This window comes from Diadema antillarum, unplaced genomic scaffold (genome assembly GCF_040938485.1).
Source record: "Diadema antillarum isolate AM-2024a unplaced genomic scaffold, OU_Dant_1.0 seq00000369_RagTag, whole genome shotgun sequence".
NCBI lineage: Eukaryota > Metazoa > Echinodermata > Echinoidea > Diadematoida > Diadematidae > Diadema > Diadema antillarum.
In genome coordinates this window covers 835819-855701 of record NW_027271370.1, presented here as the reverse complement: position 1 = coordinate 855701, position 19883 = coordinate 835819, and the positions used below count along the sequence as shown (strand labels likewise).

The window sequence follows — 19883 nt, the reverse complement described above, 5'->3', positions numbered from 1 at the left end:
CGAGAGTATGCTTCCATGCGAGCGACCGAGCAGTCGCGCAGGCTTTGCGCTTTTTAGTCTCTGATAAAGGCGCGATTTAGACCTATCTTATTCTCACATGGGTACAAAATTTGTATTTTTATAATCGAAGCTACTAATGATCTTAATTTAATATAATATAAGTTATCAAGCTGATAATTATTTCAAAAAGCTAGCAAAAACTGGCCTGAAGTACAAAGTTTTAAAAGATGAGTCTTGAAATAAGACTAATTTTCCTTCGTTTCGTAGCTAGAGAGATCGCGGCAAGTGAGAAATATTGTTTAGTCAACTGCGCAATCGGACTCCTCAGCAACGCGGCCATGGCCACGTTTTCTCATTTTCCGAAGGACATGAATACTACATTAGACATGAGTATGGATGCTACAACCGCAGCAGAATGTCTCCTAGCCATAGCAGCGTCTAGGCCATCCGTTACGTCTTCAGAGATCATGGAAACCTGTCCAAACGACACTGTTTTTGCTCAACAAGAAGGAGATTATGAGACAGATGCAGCCGTCAAACGAGCACACCACATGTCGGACTCCGGCGTTAGCGCGCATAGTTCTTTGTTCATGGTGGCAAGAATTTTGGCTGATCTCGAGAGGTATCGACCACGGCATGAAATTCCATCACCCGTAAGCGATTGTCCAAGCCCACCAAGAATCATAAACGGACCCTACGATGGACTGAGTAATACTCTTCGTTCAGAAGTGGACTCATTTCCATCGAGTACTCCACGTGATGGCTCGCACATTGCTTACGATAACAACAAAGCGTCGGCTAAACAAAGGAACAGCAGACGGCCAAAACCGTCACAAAGTCAAAATACCGTTAAAAAACACCATTGTCACTATCAGGGATGTGATAAGGTATATGGGAAATCCTCACATCTGAAGGCACATCTGAGAACACATACAGGTTTGTTCGAATTTCTACTGTTTTGGGGGTTGATCTCTTTGTTCGATCTCGTATGTTTTCATTATGTCGGCATAACACCCCCTTGTGGGCCCCACCAGCACGTACGTCCGTCCCGCTGTTTCGGCGGGCACGCAAGTCTTGCGTTGACACACCCCCTGTGAACATTACGTAGGCCTCGTCGAACAAAAGAACACTCTAAGTCCAATGCGCGTTTTAGCACGAGCTCTTATCAACACTTGTCAACCAAGACAGTGGGGAATTCCCTGTCAAGGACCACTAGGTATTCTGAATTTCCCATGATCTGCAATGCAATCTGCTGCACCTCCTCGTGGCTTGTGCCTTAGATTAGTGTCTAAACTGTCTACTCTAGAAGTTCTAACTTCCAGATATCAAAAGATTAATAATTCACCGCCAGGCGTGAGCATGACATTTTTATAAATTTTAGCCATGCATGAGCATGACATGTCTGGTAAGGTAGACCAAATTTATACCACAAGATACCAGTTGTGATGTCTAAGTTTGTGTAGAACTAAATTAGTAACAAGTTAAAAGGTTGGTAATCATGTAGAAATGCATACCATGCATACCTATCTTTCCCCTAAATGATTTGTCAATGAAATTTCTTATGGCTATCAGACATGCTAAGATGGACTGGTATGGACTTTATCAGACGGTTTTTGTTCCACGATTTCATGGAATTTGAAAGTCAGTGAAGGAAAGAAAGTACAAAATTCCAGATTCCAACTGAAAAGTGCGGCGATTGTGTCCAGGCCCCATGTGCAATTCAGGGCATGTAAATTACATGTACTCATGAAATTGGTACATTTAGCACGGCGGAGGGGCTTTCTTCCACAGTAGACTATACTTCCTATAGCCTTTATTATTAATACTCGTGAATGCGACCCCACCATGGCACCAAACACTAAAACAGCGTTTTTGCAAGATTGATACAGCGGCGGGGCCGATTTCCACTGCATAGCATTTTTTTCTCCTCCCATTTTTTTTCTTTGGTCTTCAACTTTTTAGTCTCAGTCAGAGCCTCAGAGGGACTCCCTAATGTCCCTTGAATAATTTAACAGCCAATTTGATCATAAATACAACCCTAACCTAACCCTAAACCCTAACCCTAACCTAACCTTGCTTGCTAACGCACGGGTGCACGTGCACTGCGTGCTGCGGCGGTGAGGCCGATTTCACGATTTTGCCCAGTTCACGAGAGACATCTTTCTTTATTTTGCCTTTTCGACTTTTCAAATTCCACAATAAATACGCTCACATGCTTCATTTCAGCACCTCCAACAGGTGCACAACATTTAATCAACATACGGCGAAGAAACCGGTCGCGAGGTGTGCATTTCTACATGATTACCAAAAAGTTTGGGTTTGGGTCTAGAATGAAATCCCGTTTTACTTGTAAGTTGTAACGCAAGCAAGCCTCCCATTAAATTTGATCACTGTCAATGCCCTTTCTTAACACCGCCTGTTACATGTAGAAACCTAAAATGTTATTGCTAGGCACTAATTAATGTTATACGCTTTTGCATACGGTCAAAACTTTGCACAGGAAGTCGAACCTTGGTGCAGGTGCCATACATCTGTGCATGTTGTAGATGAATTAAAAATTATGTAGACTGGTCTCACATTAGAGTATAGAGTTCAAGATCTACCCTAAACCGCATAGGCCGTAGTCCCTACATTCTTAATTTTTTTCCTTCAAATTAATTTTTTTCCCCCAATAGATTCCAGTCATGAAAACTTCTTACCCCAAACTGCCCGAGTCTAGAGTTGAAACACCATATTTACGTAAAGTAAATTGTGCAGTTGTCTATTGATCTTTAATGTTATATAGGCCTACTGGTAATGTAAAATTTGGTCAAGAAGTGGTACAAATGATGTTAAATGTAGGCCTAACTAGAGGCCGGGCCCAAGAGAATAATTATAATTTACGTTCCATCAGCTCACCACACTTGTCATGTGCACAGTGTGCTATGTGGAAGTCATACTGAAAAACACAAACCAGCGGAAGTGGAATACCAGTTACCAATTAATGCAAATTTGTGATGCTGCTTCTTAGATTGCTTGTTACCATGTAGATAAACTGCATTGTAAAGAGGATACTGCCGCTACACAATGTACACTCACTCATCCGCTGCTGTGAGAAGCTACACATGTACAATTGTGAGTGGCAAATTAATACAGTAATCTCCGCGTAATCAGGTATCGCTTAAACGGGTACTCCGTTTAATTGGGTAGTAATGTCAAAATCACTTCCAATGCACATTAAAATTACCTGATTTTATCGCAGATATAACACTTTAAGAAATCATGAATGTCAAATTTTCCACAGCTAGTCGCATTCTCTGCTTAATTTGCAAAGAAGTCCGATCATTTGGGGAGTGATTAAACATGAAAACACATGTACCAGTACCGACTTGCCACAGGTAAACAAACAATACACATGTAGCTGGCACTCACAACTGCATAGACAGACAGGAGTTGAACACTCTTGCGCTCCACTTTCGCTCCGCAACAGCATTCACAAAACGAGAAGTTTGCCACAAAAATCAGGCCATGCACCAGCTCCATAATTTTGCTTTTGCCCAGTCACTTCTCGAAAAGTAACCTGACGTTTTACATGACTAGTGCACGCAAAGAGACGTGTTCATTTCGGAAAATATCTGCGTGGTGGCGAGGAGTCTATGGTCAAACGACAAAGTTTTCTGAAGACATACAATGTATTTGTCCATTAAAAGAGTGTAAATTATTGCTCGTGACTGAGCAAGTGTACGGTAAGGTATGTACATGTATAATGTGCCGTGCAAGCATGCGTGTTAAGCATACAGTGTAGGTGTTTGGTGCAGTGTACAATGCAAAGATATGTACATGGGCAATTCCACGGTAAATGGGTAGTTTTATGCACTCTAGACATAGAGCAATTTTATTTGAATATATTTGTTTTAATCATCTTTTTTTGTTTATTTCGTGAATAAATGTGGCAAGGTGAAATAAAATATTCAACCTCGTTGAGTCTTTTTGTCATTTTTTTGTGATGTGCTGGTTTGTTTGTTTTTATTTAATATTGTTGATAATGTGCAAATTTGAAATAAAAATTGACATAAATTGTAACTTGTATAAAATAAATTTTCTTAGAAGACACGCACCCTGGATGGATTATAATTCAAAATTTATCGCCAATACACCGAGAAATCACTTTCTTGCTCGCCCTGAACGATTACACGAGTTTTGAGAGAGTGGAAAGCAAGCTGGACCAAAAAGGTCGGCGTTCTGTCCTACTTCAGTTACGTACGTTCGGCCTCAATTTCGTTTGGTTTCCAGGCGTCAGAGTGCAGTTATTTTGTGTTAAATACACTTTGCTGACCACAGTTTCAAGTTAGGTTTCACTAATTCAACAGAAAATTAAATCAAATATTTAATATCCGTATTCAAAGTTACCAAATTCAATTTTCTGTCCACGCCGCGAACGTACGTAACTGCTAGTTGAGACACTCCAGAGTCGTTCGATTTAACACGGAAACGCCGACACTACCCTGAAGTTAGACATCTGCTTTCGGTTTCGCGCCATAAGCATAGCTGTCTTTTCAGAACATTTAGTTATCTAGCTTCAGCTTCCGTTTCTAATTCTGTCCAGTATGTTACGTGCGTTCAGTGGGTACGCTCCGCTTGGTGGGACGCACGAACGGTGGACAGAATCTACAATCGGTCTTCGTTACGTGTGTTCGCACGCGCGTAACTCAGACAGATCGTTCCCATGTCTTGCTTACCTCGTTGTTTCGCGCCGTTCTGTCCGAGGTTGCGTATCGTTCCCATGAAATTTCCCGTGTTATGTCTGCATCCAGCATCGACTGCTCAGATCTGAATATGACGGAGGTGATTACGACTCTCACTGACAAAAGGTAAATTTTGCATTCTAGAGTAGAATCTTCCGTATTTTTAGGATTAATGGCCCTGCTGGCATTATTAGAAATTCTTTTGAGATTCTCTGTATGCTAGCTTTCACTACTCGTTTTCGAGTTCACACGGACGATAACTGAGCCAAGTCCCACATGTGTTATTTTTTGTTAGTAAATTCTTCGTTGCTTCCAGCTTCAAATAATCTTTCTTTTCATCTTTTCGTAATATTTTTTCCTCAAAATAAAACCAAACTGACAGTGACAAAACAGCAGTGATCGAAAGCTAAGCCAAGAGTGGTACTTAGAATGGCTGAATACAAGTTTAACTCCACTGTCCATCGTGAGCTGACGCACTGTAACCGTGTTAACGTTAACTCGCTATTCAGTTTACGAAACGTAAACGAGTGTAAGTGTAACATTTTAATATTGAATTTCGAAAGCCAGGCTAGCGCTACGCTAGTGACATGAGTCCTAAGTGCAAGTGTTGTAACCACACGATATCGTTTGTGTATGTAGACACCCATGATCAAACAAGTTAGAAAAGAAAATTTACCAGGCCTACATCGGGATTTGACTTGATTTATTTCTGCCTAAGCAAAGTGCAAACTCGACTTCTAACGTTGTTAATGTTGTCCTTCAGCCACATGAGCTCATGGATTGCAGTTCTCTCATGATATGATTTATTTATTTAGATTGTATTTCTATGTTTTGATGTAGACTAGACAACTAGCAACTGTTATGTGAGAAGCTGTGCTGCCCTGTTCTGCACCTTTTAGTGGTGATTCAATCTGTGTTGTGAGTGACCAGAGCGTCCCTTCGATCATCATGCTGGTGCCCATGGCCAGCCTGTCTGCTTACCAGTGTTACGGTGAGGTGTATATACATATTTTTGTGATTTTGCGGGAGGGCTCGTTGGAGCTAAGTGACCTTGACTCAATGTACAATATGTCCATAACACCCTGTCTTTTGTGGCCTGGACAGTTATCTGTGCAGAGCCTCATTCCAGCTGTTGCACCATCCACCATGTTCGCTCTTTGCTGGCCTGTGTCGTGTCCTAAAAACGATCCCTGTCATGAAATCAGCCCCAAATCTTTCTGCTCTAATAAATGTATGACATGACCAAAGTTCCGCAATTTCACTTCGCAGAAATTCTGCGATGTTATGTTTATTTACAGAACTATTTTGTATTTATTTAATGAAGATTATAAATTTGTATTGCACGTATGAATTAATGACCACTAAGCAAATTGTGTAGGAGATATTAAATCTCTTTCTACAGTGGAAAACAAACATTACAAGTAACAGTAATACCTTTCAAAGAAGCCATGACCTCCATATTTTAATGCCATGCTATTATGTATTGTAAATATTTTATTTGTAGATGTCATAGAACTGGTACATGTGTAGTCTTCATTTTGTTGTCTTCCATGATATTTTGGTCCATTGTCATGTATGCATATTTGGGGTTTTCTTCTGATACGATTATCACTATAGAAGCTGCGTGGCCCTGTTCTACAGCTTGTGGTGGAGATTTTCTGAGTGCCCAGAGCATCCCTTCATCATGACTAGCCTGTCTGCTTTTCAGTGATAAGGTGTGAATGCATATTTTCATTTCATTATGTAATCTTCCTTTTTTTTTTTGGTCCAAAAAGGCTGCTACATTGGCACTCAATATATTAAGGGTGCATAATATATATATATATATTTTTTTTCAGACCATGACAAAAAAAAAAAAGAAGTTCCTGTTATGTACAGGACTATTTCTTATTCATTTTTAAAGTACTGTATATAAATTTATAGTGCATACATGAATAAATGATTGCAGAGCAGTTTGTGTAGGATGTTTGCAGGAGATATTGAATTGCTTTCTACAGTGTGAAAAAAACAGTGATTGTTACCCTTCAAAGATAGAAGCCATGGCCTCCATATTTTTTGACACTGTGGCATATTCTTCTTTATTATAAAGATTTTATCATAGATATCTTTTTGAATGATTATGTACAATTGTAGTTAGCCCTCCTTTTGTTGTTTTTGGTAATATCTTTATCCGTTGTCGTGTAGCCATATCTGTGGTTATCGGGGTTTTCACCAGATGTTATTATTATTTTATTAATAGAAGCTGCATTGCCGTGTTCTACAGCTTTTGATGGAAATTTTTTAAATCTCTGAGTGCCCAGAGCATCTCTTCATCACGCCAAGCATGTTTGCTTTCCAGTGATAAGGTATGTACAATGTATGCATATTTTCATGAAGTTGCAATCAATTCTCGGTATCGCCAGTGCGCAAAAAAACTTCTGTGCATGCTGAAGAGCTCTGTCACAGATACACTTTGGGATTCTTTTGTGCCCTTGTTCACTTCTGGTTGTCTCGAGCTAAGTAGAGGTCGCAGTTCCCATATGATTCAATGGAGTTAATTGTCTGCTTTTCCATTGCCATCCCTTTTTTCTTGGTTAAAATTCAGCTTAAAAGAGTTGGAAGTTTTTAGTTTTACTGATTTGCGGTCACTAGAGTCCTGGTTCACTACTGCAAGGCTTCAATGTGCTGGTCACATGATGGAAAGCGAAGAAATCTTCAACAAAAATACCTCTGGATAAAGATAGAGCATGATCTGAGTGCATGAGCAGCCAAAACCAGGTCAAGTTTGTCCTGTAAGCTATCTCATAATGAATCTAGAACACTGCTCTCCGCACGGCAACTAGGTATTGGCGATACCAAGAATTACACCTATCCTTCTTTTTTTTTTTACTTTGGCCAGGAAAGGTTGCTAGGTGGGTTGATAGATTGGAGGTCAACTTTTATTTTTCTATGACAAACATACATTGCTTTTATGTACAGAAGTATTCTTTATTTATTTCCCAAAATCTATAAATATTGCATACATTACTAAATAATCAAACAGAAAAGAAATTCAAGAGGGCAAACATTGTGCAGAGGTGTTGATACTCAATTGCTGTCTGCAGCAAAAAATAAATATTACACATTACCTTTCGAAGATAGCGATAACTCACGGCCTCCTCCAAATTTCTATAATCCTGTACAAGTGTATTCAAAACTTATTGGAAATGTTTTATTATTAGATGTCTTTGAATGAAGATTGTTAGATAAAACACAGCTCTTCTAATTGTATGGCTACACATACTTTTGTTTCTACAGTAACAGTTTTTTTTTTTCTAAAATTCCTTTTTTTTTAAAAATAAGAGTCTACTGTATTTGTAGTTTGTGTATTTTATTGCTTGGTTTACGGAATAACTATGCAGCAAAATGTTTAACTATGATTATTTCAATTGCGGGTGACATGTACATGGCTTTTGAACAATCTTTTATCTGCACTCAGTATGTAGGAATATTCCAAACTTTCAAAAATTGTGATAAAATGAACTCAATATATATATTTGTTGATTATGTATGTATAATTTTTTTTTTTTTTTGACAGGTAAGACATCCTGGATGATGACTTGATGGGGAAGCCAAGGCATGGAGTTTTCAAGTGGTTGTTCAAAGATGACATCTCCAGAGAATCTACAAACAATATCCTGTGCAGAATGCCTGATCCCATTCTCTTGGAGGAGCAAAGCACCACAAGACAGCAGTTGTTGTTTTTTCCTTCAAGTTGTAAACTATATCAGATATGACTTGAGCTTTTAATTTTTTGCAAGATACAATGTAATAAGAAACCACTTATGAAATTTTTATGAGCATACAATTCTACAAGGAATTCAAAGTTTAGCTTATGAAATATGGTCTTCAAATGGCTGAGGTATGAAACCACAAAGTAAACCAATGTTATTGAAATAGAAGATCTGGGTTTCAACTTTTATGAGGATCACTTTGTTCAACTTTCTTTTTGGATATCTCAGCCTTTTCAAAACTGATTTTCACTTAAGTAAACTTTCAGTGCCTTTAAGAGAACCTACCTGGTATATGCTATTTCAAAAAGTTAAAAGCTGAGTCATCACCTAAATCAATACTTACCATCCCTTTTGTTGTAAAGCAAGATATAAACAGGGATACAACTGAATAAAAAAAGTTGTTACATTAGCTGCTTTGTTTCTTACTGTGGCTGATGAACATTAAGGCGATACAAGAACGAACAATGTCAGTTTTTATTGTGTTCAGAGCCTGTATGTTGATCGAGTTTGGAATATGATGACTGAAATTCCAGGATGGGCCTTATACACCATTTGAATGCATATGTATCGAATGGGCGGGCACATAAAAAGGGTGGGTTTTTTTTTGTGCGTGTTTTTTTTTTTTTTTTTTTGGTCTAATTTACAAATCAACTCATAGATTGTAAAGTTAAGAGTTCTCTGACAGTACCTGAACATTTCGGAAAGTGTTATTCTTCGAAAACAGTTGATGGCACATTAACTTTTTTATGTTTCTTACTGTGACTGATTTACATTAAAAGTCCAGTTTACCTTTGGGAGCAGTGATTTGAAATATGTTCAAGATATCACATTTGATGCATATGTGTCGGTCTGTTGTATCACAATATCCTACCATTTAAAATGTTTGCAATAAAGCCGAAAGTATAAGGAGATATCAGTATTATTCTTGATAAACCATTATATGTTTCTTAACTATGGCTGATGGACATTAAGGCGATAGAAGAGTGAACAATGCAAGTTTAATTCTTGTTTATGGAGCCTGTATGAGCCTAGATACACCATACTGCATTGAATTGGCAGGCAAAGAAAAGGGCGCTTTCAAATTCATGGAATTTTTCTGTCAAGATGTTTTCATTGCTGTCAGGCAGAAGCTCGGTGGTCTAGTGGAGATGACGCCTGTCCGGAGATCAGGGGGTCGTAGGTTCAAATCCTGCTCGAGTATGTACGTCCATGATTTATTAATTTTTTTTCTGCTGTCAGGCAGAAGCTCGATGGTCTAGTGGAGATGACGCCTGTCCAGAGATCAGGGGGTCGTAGGTTCAAATCCTGCTCGAGTATGTACGCCCATGATTTTTTATATCATGGCTACTATAGAAACACTGAACAATTCAGAAAGTGTCATTCTTTGTGTATTGATTTCCTATTAGGATTATTTCCTTTAATAATGAATGTTACAACTATTCATTTTCAAATGAATGTAAATTGAAATGAACAGATTTAACTGTTGCACTATCAAATGACAGTTTCTTTTCACATTGAAATCAGCTATTGGTACATTAACTGCTTTATGTTTCTGACTGTGGCTGATGGACATTAAATGCAATAGAAAAAATGAACAATGCAAGTTTTAATTCTTGTTTCCAGAGCCTGTGTGTTGATTGAGTTTGGGATGTGATGACTGAAATTCTAGTTAATTCCTTATAAACTGTATCTTAACATTTGTATGTAATTTTGTATCAGTAAAAAAACAAATCACTTTAGTTTTAAATTTGGACAGGCAAATACAATCCACTTGATTTACATGTATGTGTATGTAGGAATATCAATTCAAGGTGTAATGGACACGAAATGGTAACTGCTGACCCAATGACAACAGCAAAATGCTCCTTTGCATACAATATTTCGATATTTCAGCCTTTGTATATACTGCACATTGCGGTTTAAAATGAATAACACAATATACTGGAGAATGGGAGTGTATTGTATACCTTGGAAATTAAAAAACTCTGTAGAGTTCAAGTTTCTGTCCTACTGTTGTGTTACATACGTTCACCACTAATGCAGTGATACATGTCATATCATGTACTTTGGAATTTCAAGAAACTCCATGCCAATGAAGCTTTGGCTTTTCCTCACACACACATGCACCCATACAGATATTGAATATGACAACAGTTTGCCCGATTATGGAGGAACTTGGTACAAACATGATCTCACCTTTCGGATATGATGCACAAATTTTCTGGCAGTAATCATGAATGCACACTTCAAAATGACACAAATAATGAATGTTTTCACAATATGGACACCCTAAATTGTTCTTATCACAATGTATCAGCACAATAAATAGTGTCAGATGATTTCAAATCAATATTTGTATTCTTTGTATGAGGAATCCATCATTCCAATATTTCTGTCCTACTCTATGTGTTACACGCGTTCGCCCCCATAGCTATTACACATGTCTTACTTACATACCCACTCAAGCTCTATTTGAATACGAAGTTATCTTTTCCTACTTAAAAATATTTAATATAGGTATTAGGCAACCAAACTCTGAAATATGGATACTCTGAAGACAATTTTAATTTTTCATGTTTTTCCAACCTAAAACTACCCATTTACTGTGGAAATGCCCACATGTATACACATTGTGTGTGTCAATTGTGAATTAGACGTGTTCTGAACTGTTAGTCAGGTACTCCGCTTAATCGGGTAAGAAACGCTCTGCCCGAGCTTACCTGATTATGCTGAGAGTACTGTACTACAGAACATAACAGGCTGTGAGGGAACTTGTGCTAATGGATGTAGAATTATTGTTTTGTACTCCTTGAAGGATTTGCACTGCTATTCCTGTAAAGATAATGCTTTTTGAAATTTTATAATTCAGCCCTTTTGACCAAACACAATATACTTAAAACCCAAGAATTTATAAGCTATGAGGGAACTTGGAAATAGCATAAAATCTGAGCTTACCAATTCTGTACATGGACATACCTATGTACATATATTCAACAACATGAAAGCTATCATAAAAGAATCTGCTAAATCACTTTGAGCAGTGCCATTATATATTTATTGAAAGAGAGTCTGGCCAACTGCTGACAGTGGGCACCATATTGTTACTCATTGTAGTCGACTCGTTTAAAGGACAAGTTCACCTTCATATGTACATGTATTGTACATGTGGATAAAGTGAATGCAGTAATAGTGAAAGTTAAGGGAAAATTGGACAATCTGTCCAAAAGTTATGAATCTATAGTGTATGATGTCACATGCGTACAATGATATAAAGAAAATTAGAGAATTTCACAATTTTTTTTTTTTAATGCACATTTCCTCAACCTTTCACTGATGTATGTTAAAGGGGCATAGTCCCGGTAGTGTAGAGGGCGCTGTTGATGATACTGCCGATCACCGTTAGCATTGATACGAAGATTACCGAAGTTGAGCTGTCATCAAGAGTAAAGTGCGTAGGTGTTGCTAGGTAATGTTGCCTTCGCTGTCTTCTCTGCGCATCGCGCAGTCTGTAGTAATGCCAGGGTGCGTGCATATGTGCTTCTTATGACATCACAAAAGAAGTTTGCTAAAGCTGTCATCCCCCTCAGCCAAATCATGAGCCCAACTGTGATCGGACCACTGATTACAGTGGATCGGACTTCTTCGGACACGGGGAAGTGGGCCAAATCGATAGCGTAGGTCTCTATAGGAAACTTGCGCCGTGCGCCCGCGTACGCATTTGACTAAAACACCGGGACCATGCACCTTTAAGTAATTGGCTGGGGGACTAATGTCCCCCAACCTTCTGAAAGAGGCAAGTCAAGCGTTCTTTTGTTTTGCGAGAAAAGTGAAAATATATGTTTAATTTTCTTTGTTTTCTTTATATTGTTGTACAAATGTCATCACAAGCTGTAGTAGTCTTCTCATCCAGCAGTGACTGAGTAGAAACTTCAAAAATTCATAATTTTTGAACGGGTTGTCCAATTTTCCTCAAACTCTCACTGATGTATTCTACTAATATTGCTGCATTCACTCAATTCACATGTCTATTGCAGGTGGACTTGTCCTTTAAAAGGATTTGCATGTACGATATGACAAATGAACATATGTTTTATCATCAACATTATCATGTTTATGTACATGTGATGCAGTGATCCATACTGCTGCCCCCTTTTTATTCACGTGCCCTTGGGTCAAGTACACATGTAGATTTCTTGCTATTCATGTTTTTACTTGCTCGTAGGAAAACCTACATGCCCAAAAATAAAGATTGAAAAAACCTTTACCCATATCCGCCGATCTACGGGATATCCCGTAGTTCACGCAAAAGCTGGAAACGCCGATCTATGAGATAATCCGTGCAGAAATGGCTTGGACGATGATGTCATTGTAGCTTATTATGCTTGTGAACTCTGACCTGATATCCCACAGTCCTTTGCATCACTTCCTGTTACTGATATTTTTTCATTAGGATTGGTATCCACTTTCAAGGTTTACAGCAGGCTGCTGACAGAATAGGTCTACATCTATGTGAGATTGAACACTGCTGTGCGCGTACTTGTACGTGATAGGCCTACATGTACTTTACTGGAGTCCCATCCGTAGCGTCTATGAGTTTATAGACCACACTAGTCCGCAGAGCCAGATCTTTTAGTTACTATTCGATATTTCTTCATATTTGTAAGCATTATACCCTATGAGTTATGTACCGATGGAAAGCTTGCATTATGAAGATTTCAAAATTGATAATTATTTTTGAATTATGATTGAATAATGGTTTCTTTTGAATAAATGATATGATTTTCACAAATTTATATGGAGATCATACGAAAATATTAAAATCATATGACATTACATAATTCATGACATGATGCTGATTTACATCTTATATGAAAGGTCATTACTCTCTCTTTCAATTGATGTATAGTTTTCTGTAGTTTTCTTTTTGTAAGTGGTGGTGACATCACCTTGAATTTGTGACGGCCCAGTTTAGTGAACGTACATATACAAATGTACATGAAATAGCCTCCGGCACCAACAGCTTATAAACTGCTTTCACAACAAAGTAGAACAGCAAAATGGGTGGGCATTTATATGAAAGTGGAATATGTAGAACTCCCTAACATTCTTTTTTTTCTTTTTTAGTGTTAATTCATTTTTTTCTTTAGATTGTTATAAAGGAAAGGCTGATGATGGACTTGTTAAATAAGCCTTGACTGCCCTTGAGCAAGGTGTTTATATTTGTCAATTGATGATATCAAAAATCTAAAAGAGATTCAAATCACAGGTGCTATGAGGGAAGGGAGAGGGGCAGCTGGGTAGAGAAAGATGACAGCTGGACCTACAGTAAATGCTGATGTGTACCATAAACACATCATACAATACAACTTGAATTCATGTTGTGTGCTTGTTGCTTCCTGGACATGTTAGCAATCACTCCAGCTTCGCCTTTCTGGATAATAATTACTTTTTGATGCAAACAAATTCTGCACATAATTGGCTGGCTTTCGGGAGGACGATCTTCTACAATCGAAAGTTTGCTTTCATGATTGGGCAAGTAGGTTTAACTAGTATTAATCTATTGAACTTACCTTCTCTGGGCAAGTGGGCAAACACTAAAAATCTAGAATCAAGCCCTGTCTAATGACTGGCTACTGCACATAGTATAAACTGACTGATTTGTGCAGTGAGGAATTGTACAGTATGTTGTGGTGGTGGCCTACTGAACATACACTTTGTAAGAATGAGATGCTGCAGAAATGACTTTCAGAATTGAAATGGTCTAATACAAGTTGTATTGTATACCTGCCTGTTACAGTAGCACATCATAAGAAGGGATATTTTGCTACATGTAGTTTATGCTCACAAGATTATTGCAAGATTACATTGGTGCAAGACACATAGTTGACAAAATAATCATTATTTCTGTAATCAATGTGTGTTTAAAGCTGACCTCTCACAACCCTTGAGCAACTGTGATTGCAAAGCCTTACTACATTACTGTTATGGCACCATGTAATGCCTGCATGGCAATGCCTGTTTGTCAGCCCTGCTGCCTGTGCTCTGTTATAATACTGAGCTGATACCGGTACTCTTCTCTCTTATGTACATGCACACACACTCTGTAGGATAGGAACATCTTTGTGAGCTACATTGTAGCTGATGCCATCATTGAAAAGAGGGAAACTTTCCTCATCTTGTTAATTGTTGTTGTCAATCTGTGAAGACTAGAAAACACATGCACAAGATTAGTCTGTTGGTTTTTTTTTCTTCTGTACTGAAGTACAATGTAGTTATGCTGTGCCTTTGTTATTAGTACCAGTAGTTGACAGTTACATCATTTTTCATTTTGATTTTGAGATGCCATATTATGTTTCTTTCCTTCTGTCTTTATGCTAATCAATCACCATGATATGTACTGTGCATGTACAAAAGTGTATGCACAGACAAAGGAATAGTAAGGAGCAAGATAAAAAATGATTCAAACCCAAGATAATCTTTTTTTTTCTTTAAAAAAGATGAAGTATAGACTTAGTAAAGTTATTTTTGCACGAAATGTGTTTCAATTTTCATGCCAAATTGGATCAGTAATACATGTACATATGGTGTATGTCAGCTGTCACTTAACAATTGACAAGCCCCCCCCCCCCCCTTCCTGAAAAGCTAAGAGCTGTATACATGAATGACACTTTAAAATCAAATCTTTCTTGTGTGTGTTTTGCTCCAAAGGTGAAAGACCATTTCCTTGCAACTGGCAGGACTGTAACAAGCGTTTCGCCCGCTCAGACGAGCTGGCTCGACACTACCGGACACACACTGGGGAAAAGCGTTTTGGTTGTCCACTATGTGAGAAGCGTTTCATGCGCAGTGACCACCTCATGAAGCACGCCCGACGACATGCAGAGTTCCACCCAAGTATGATTAAGAGGCCGGGAAGCGCAGCCAGCTCGTTGGCCAGTGAGGGCAGTCATTCCCCATGCTCCAGCCCTGCACATTCTCCTTGAGCAAAATAAGAGGACAGACCTCCTCGGTTTACCCACTCCCAATCTCACCCTTGCTTGTCCTGTGGTAAAAAGAAAGGATGTGTTCATCCCCACGTTGCAACAGAAATCCACTAGCAATAACCTTGTCCAGTTTCAAGCTACATTTCAACAGATTCAGAGGATGGTGTTTGGGCCCTCCAATGGTGACACCTTGCAATTTTTTGATTGAAGAGTAATTTCATTGTCCATATGATGTCGGATTGAATTGTATGTACAAATTGTACGTGTAGCTTGTGCTTAATGTCATTGTGTTTGCACAAAGTGAATGGCAACTATGGAGGATCTAAATTGCATTCTGATATAGTTGAAACAAGATTGATATGGAAGCATAATGTTAAGTTAATGTCACTGAAATTGCCTGTGTTACTACAAAATTGAGACACTTTGGCATTGCCCTTCGCTGTCCTCGGAGTGAGAAACCTGTGATGCCCAGTGTGGTAAAATAGACATCTCTCATTTGATTGAAAGATACTTTTTATGCTCCTTTCTAAGTATATAGTGTAAGGGAAGCTCACATGTGATGCCTAGATGATTATTTTTGGGGAATACAAATGCAAGAGTATGTAAAGCAAGCTCTGTATGTGAATTTTTTTCCCATTTTCCTGTGACTACACAGGGATGAATGTGGCACTTACTTTGTGATGCTGTGGTACAAAATGTAGTGTGATCTGGTGCTAAACGGTATATACGTGTACACTCAGTATGGTTTTCATGATGAAAATCTTTAGGAAACTGTAGCTTAATTTTTTAATGTTTGAATGTTTTGAATGGTCTGTCAAGTACACAAATCCCACACATTTGTGAATATATTGACCAGTGAAATGATAAAAGAACTTGCCAAAGGCTAAGGAGTACTGATGAAGATGTGGATAAGTGAAATGATTATGTTTATTTGTTTTCATTTATTCAGTTTATTTTAATCAAGAATATTTGGCATTTACGTCTGAATATACCATGTAGCTGCTGTTATGCCATCTATTTCTAAGTTTATTTATTTCCATGAATGTAATAGGTGACTGATACTCGCAAAATTGACAGGTCACAAAAATATTGCCTCCTATAATCACAGAAGAATACCGTATACATGGTCTCAGGTGAGAAAGTGTTCATTTTTTTTTGTCTTGAGTCGGGATGATACTATCTCTCATTCCATCACTCTGGTTCTTGATCACAAATTGAACTACTCAAGTTCACATTGCAACATATACAATGTATTGTGCTCACAAAATGCATACCAGGGTATACAGTACAGTATGTTGTTGAAACTTGTACTGTTGAAAAATTTTTGTGATGTTTTGCAAAATTATTGGGATGCTTTACCAGATAATATTAGGCCTTTGTATTTAAAGTCACATAGCATACAATCATCATGACTGTTTATTTGATTTTATTTTTTTTTACCTTACTGTGTTGTTCCCTTGTACTTGAAGAAACTGTTTTTTTTTTTCTTTGCAATGCAGTTATGATTTGGCCATATTGGAAGCATTATGAGATCTATAAAGTTTGCTATTTTTGCTATTGTCACGTTTTATGCAAAATGTAATTACAGTAGAATCAGTTCTTGTATGTATATATCTTAAATTAAAATGAATAATGATGAGCTATATAATCACAGTATTGCAGTAGTTTTGATGCATTTTAAATTTATTATATTGTACACCAATCAGTAAGTACATTTTGGTAGGATGATGCTGATAGAACATTGCTATCTGAAACAATATACATGTATTGCCTTTGAAGTGACTATAGACTTAACTACACATTGAAGAGTCTCCCATGAACAAGACGTATCTATTTAGTCATATTGTATCAATGATGGACTTCTTGTACACGGGCCTTCAGAAAAACCTTTTACATCTTTTCCTTATCTTCACAAGTATTTATGAAAGTAGAAAACTTGAAAAACAATGTTTTGCATTTATATTCTGACTGTTGTATTGTGCCATGACTAGCATACTGTATCATTTCCAAGTTTGACTGTGATATTCTTTACTATATAGAGATGAATTTATGTATGTAAAAGTGCATGTAGCCCTCATTTGCAAAATATTGAAGTAAGATTGTAAATCACATTGAAGGCATGGACATCATGCATACTTACAATTTATGATGAACATTTCATAATTACTCCAAAACAAAAGTGCTTTAAACTCAAGTGGAATGGATGATACAAGAAGCATTAAATATTTATAGAGTGTTATCATCTGTGTTGCAAAAACCAGGAGAAAGCCTTGTGTGTACAATTCAGCACTTGCTATGCTGATGCCATTTGCTGTCAACACAAGTGTCAATGGTAATCTCGAGAGTGTGCAAAATGGGCTTCTACACTTTAAATACAGGTTGAGTTGCAGCATACTGTTCACACACACACACACACACACACACACACACTTACTGACACACACAAAATAACATTTTCTTTCATCTACATGAACGTGCTATGAAATGAATGTTGATGGGCGTTTTCCTCTTGAAAATCAAGATCTCAAGTGATAGTTTATTTGGTATTGCTATTCCTTGGTTATTATTCATTTTTTCCTCCGAGACCAAAGTCTTATCCATTAAAGTCATCATCTGAAAGCCATTGAACAATTTGTTGGGATGCCAGTCCTCTTTGTGCTAGGTTTATATTAAAACAAATGATAAGAAAGTAGATGTCATCACCAGCAATCAAATACCTTGTTGATCGGCCACATGAAGAGAAGTGCTTGGTAATGAACCAGGGGATTTAATCATTTGTGTATTGTGATCTTCACAGTACAGCAGGCATTGATATATTATTTGTATCATGACAAGGTGCTCGTGATTGTAGCCTTCATTGTTGTTTGTGCTGATGAATGCTACTGTCTCTTGCAACACTTCCAATTTCCACTAGATTTGTCTTGAGATGGCATTTGTTACAAAATCAGAATGGCTTATACGATGGTCTTGTAAAGAAAGATGTGATTTCCTGTGAAATATAGCCATATGGGCATTGATTTTTTCTTTTGGAACTTCTGAAGGAGCCTTCTAGTAGTCACATGAAGGGACTGGCTAATTTGATTTTTTAGCAAAAATATTCATTAACAAAATATGACTCTCATCTGGTAATGTACACGTACCATGTATGAGATGTGGCGAGCACTACCGGTAGCTATTTAAGATCTTGAAGATGTTTAAAATTTAGGTTCCTTCCTCATTGTTATCGTTGAAATGCTTGTTACATTATGACATGATTGAGTCATTGCCCTTAACAGTATAGTTAAGGACAACGTACAGTCTATATAGAAATTAGGCTTCTTTTTTTTTTTTCTAGTGTGCATTGCTAGTGTGCATTGCACAACATGAGTGTGTCAGTCAATACAGTGTTGTGATGTGTGGTATTTATATATTTATTTTGGTTGTTGTATGCTGTGTAAACATTATTTGTTTTTTGTTTAGTTGCAGTCTTTGTGTCAGAACTAAAATGATAATTCATGATAAAACTTGGTAACAAAAGTATTACATGTACCTGTCGACGGCGATGAAGGTAGCTTGTTAAAGTGAACAGGACTGACAGATTCGCTTGCTCCAAAGAGTGCATGATGAATGGTACCAAAGAAGTGAAAGAAGTACTGAAGGAGAGCAGAAGCAAACACATCTATAAAGTAAAATTCTTTTTTTTAAGTCATTTTTTATAATTTTTTTTTTTTTTTTTTGGGGGGGGGGATTGGGTGTGGTGGGATGGGAGGGGTGGGGTTAGGGAGAGTGCGAAAGGGAATGGGCTCTCCGAGGATGCCTGGAGAAAATGCATTTGAGTCCTAAATTGTCATGTTTTCAAATTGGGTGGAGAATAGAGATTGACATGATAATCAATCATTTAAAATTGTGGTTCCATCCTCAGTAAAAATAGGGTTCAGGGTCAAGATTTACAAAGTAAATTCACGTGTAAGGGAAGAAAGCAATGAGCTATTGCTGTACCAGAGATGCCAATTGTTCCTCTCTCTCCCTCTCTCTTTGAAGTGTTTTTGTACTGTTTTTGCACAAAAAAAAACCCAAACCAACAACAACAACAACAACAACAACAGCAACAACAACAACTGCAGGTTTCATGGAAAATTCTGTTTTGCCCAGATTGTATTACTGCAGATGTATATTGTGGGAAAGGTAAAGATGTTCTTTTTCCACCAAAATACACCCTTTCAGGCCTCATAATACTGCAATTCTCTTAACAACGTTGGCATCCCTGCTGTATTGTTATCAAAGAAGGTACAATTGTACATGATTGATATGAAGAAAGTAATCTTGTGAAAGGTAAGAGGGTTGAATATTTAGGGTATTTTTTTCCTTTTTTTTTTTTTTTTTTTGCATATTACATGTACATCAGCCTCTTTAATGAATGAAGTAAGAGGATGATGAATTGTCTA

General features: G+C 37.6%; 1 protein-coding gene, 1 long non-coding RNA gene and 1 other non-coding gene across 3 annotated transcripts; all 3 read left to right on the top strand.

Moving 5' to 3' along the window:
- Positions 1 to 338: 338 nt before the first annotated feature.
- On the top strand, positions 339 to 16840 carry LOC139731415 (Krueppel-like factor 9). The gene is made up of 2 exons (XM_071642304.1): positions 339 to 936; positions 15185 to 16840. Exons 1-2 carry the CDS (start codon positions 339 to 341, stop codon positions 15457 to 15459), a joined length of 873 nt encoding a protein of 290 aa, XP_071498405.1. The 3' UTR covers positions 15460 to 16840.
- Positions 6341 to 8540, top strand: LOC139731416 (uncharacterized). Its single transcript, XR_011710961.1, has 3 exons — positions 6341 to 6439; positions 6964 to 7069; positions 8281 to 8540. It is a non-coding gene; the product is annotated as an uncharacterized lncRNA (long non-coding RNA).
- Positions 9721 to 9793, top strand: Trnas-aga (transfer RNA serine (anticodon AGA)). The gene has a single exon. It is a non-coding gene; the product is annotated as a tRNA-Ser (tRNA).
- Positions 16841 to 19883: the final 3043 nt, after the last annotated feature.

Coding starts and splice junctions, on each gene's coding strand:
- LOC139731415 (XM_071642304.1), top strand. CDS start 339: ATGGCCACGTTTTCTCATTTTCCGAAGGACATGAATACTACATTAGAC. Junction 937..15,184: donor ACATCTGAGAACACATACAG/GTTTGTTCGAAT, acceptor TTTGCTCCAAAG/GTGAAAGACCATTTCCTTGC.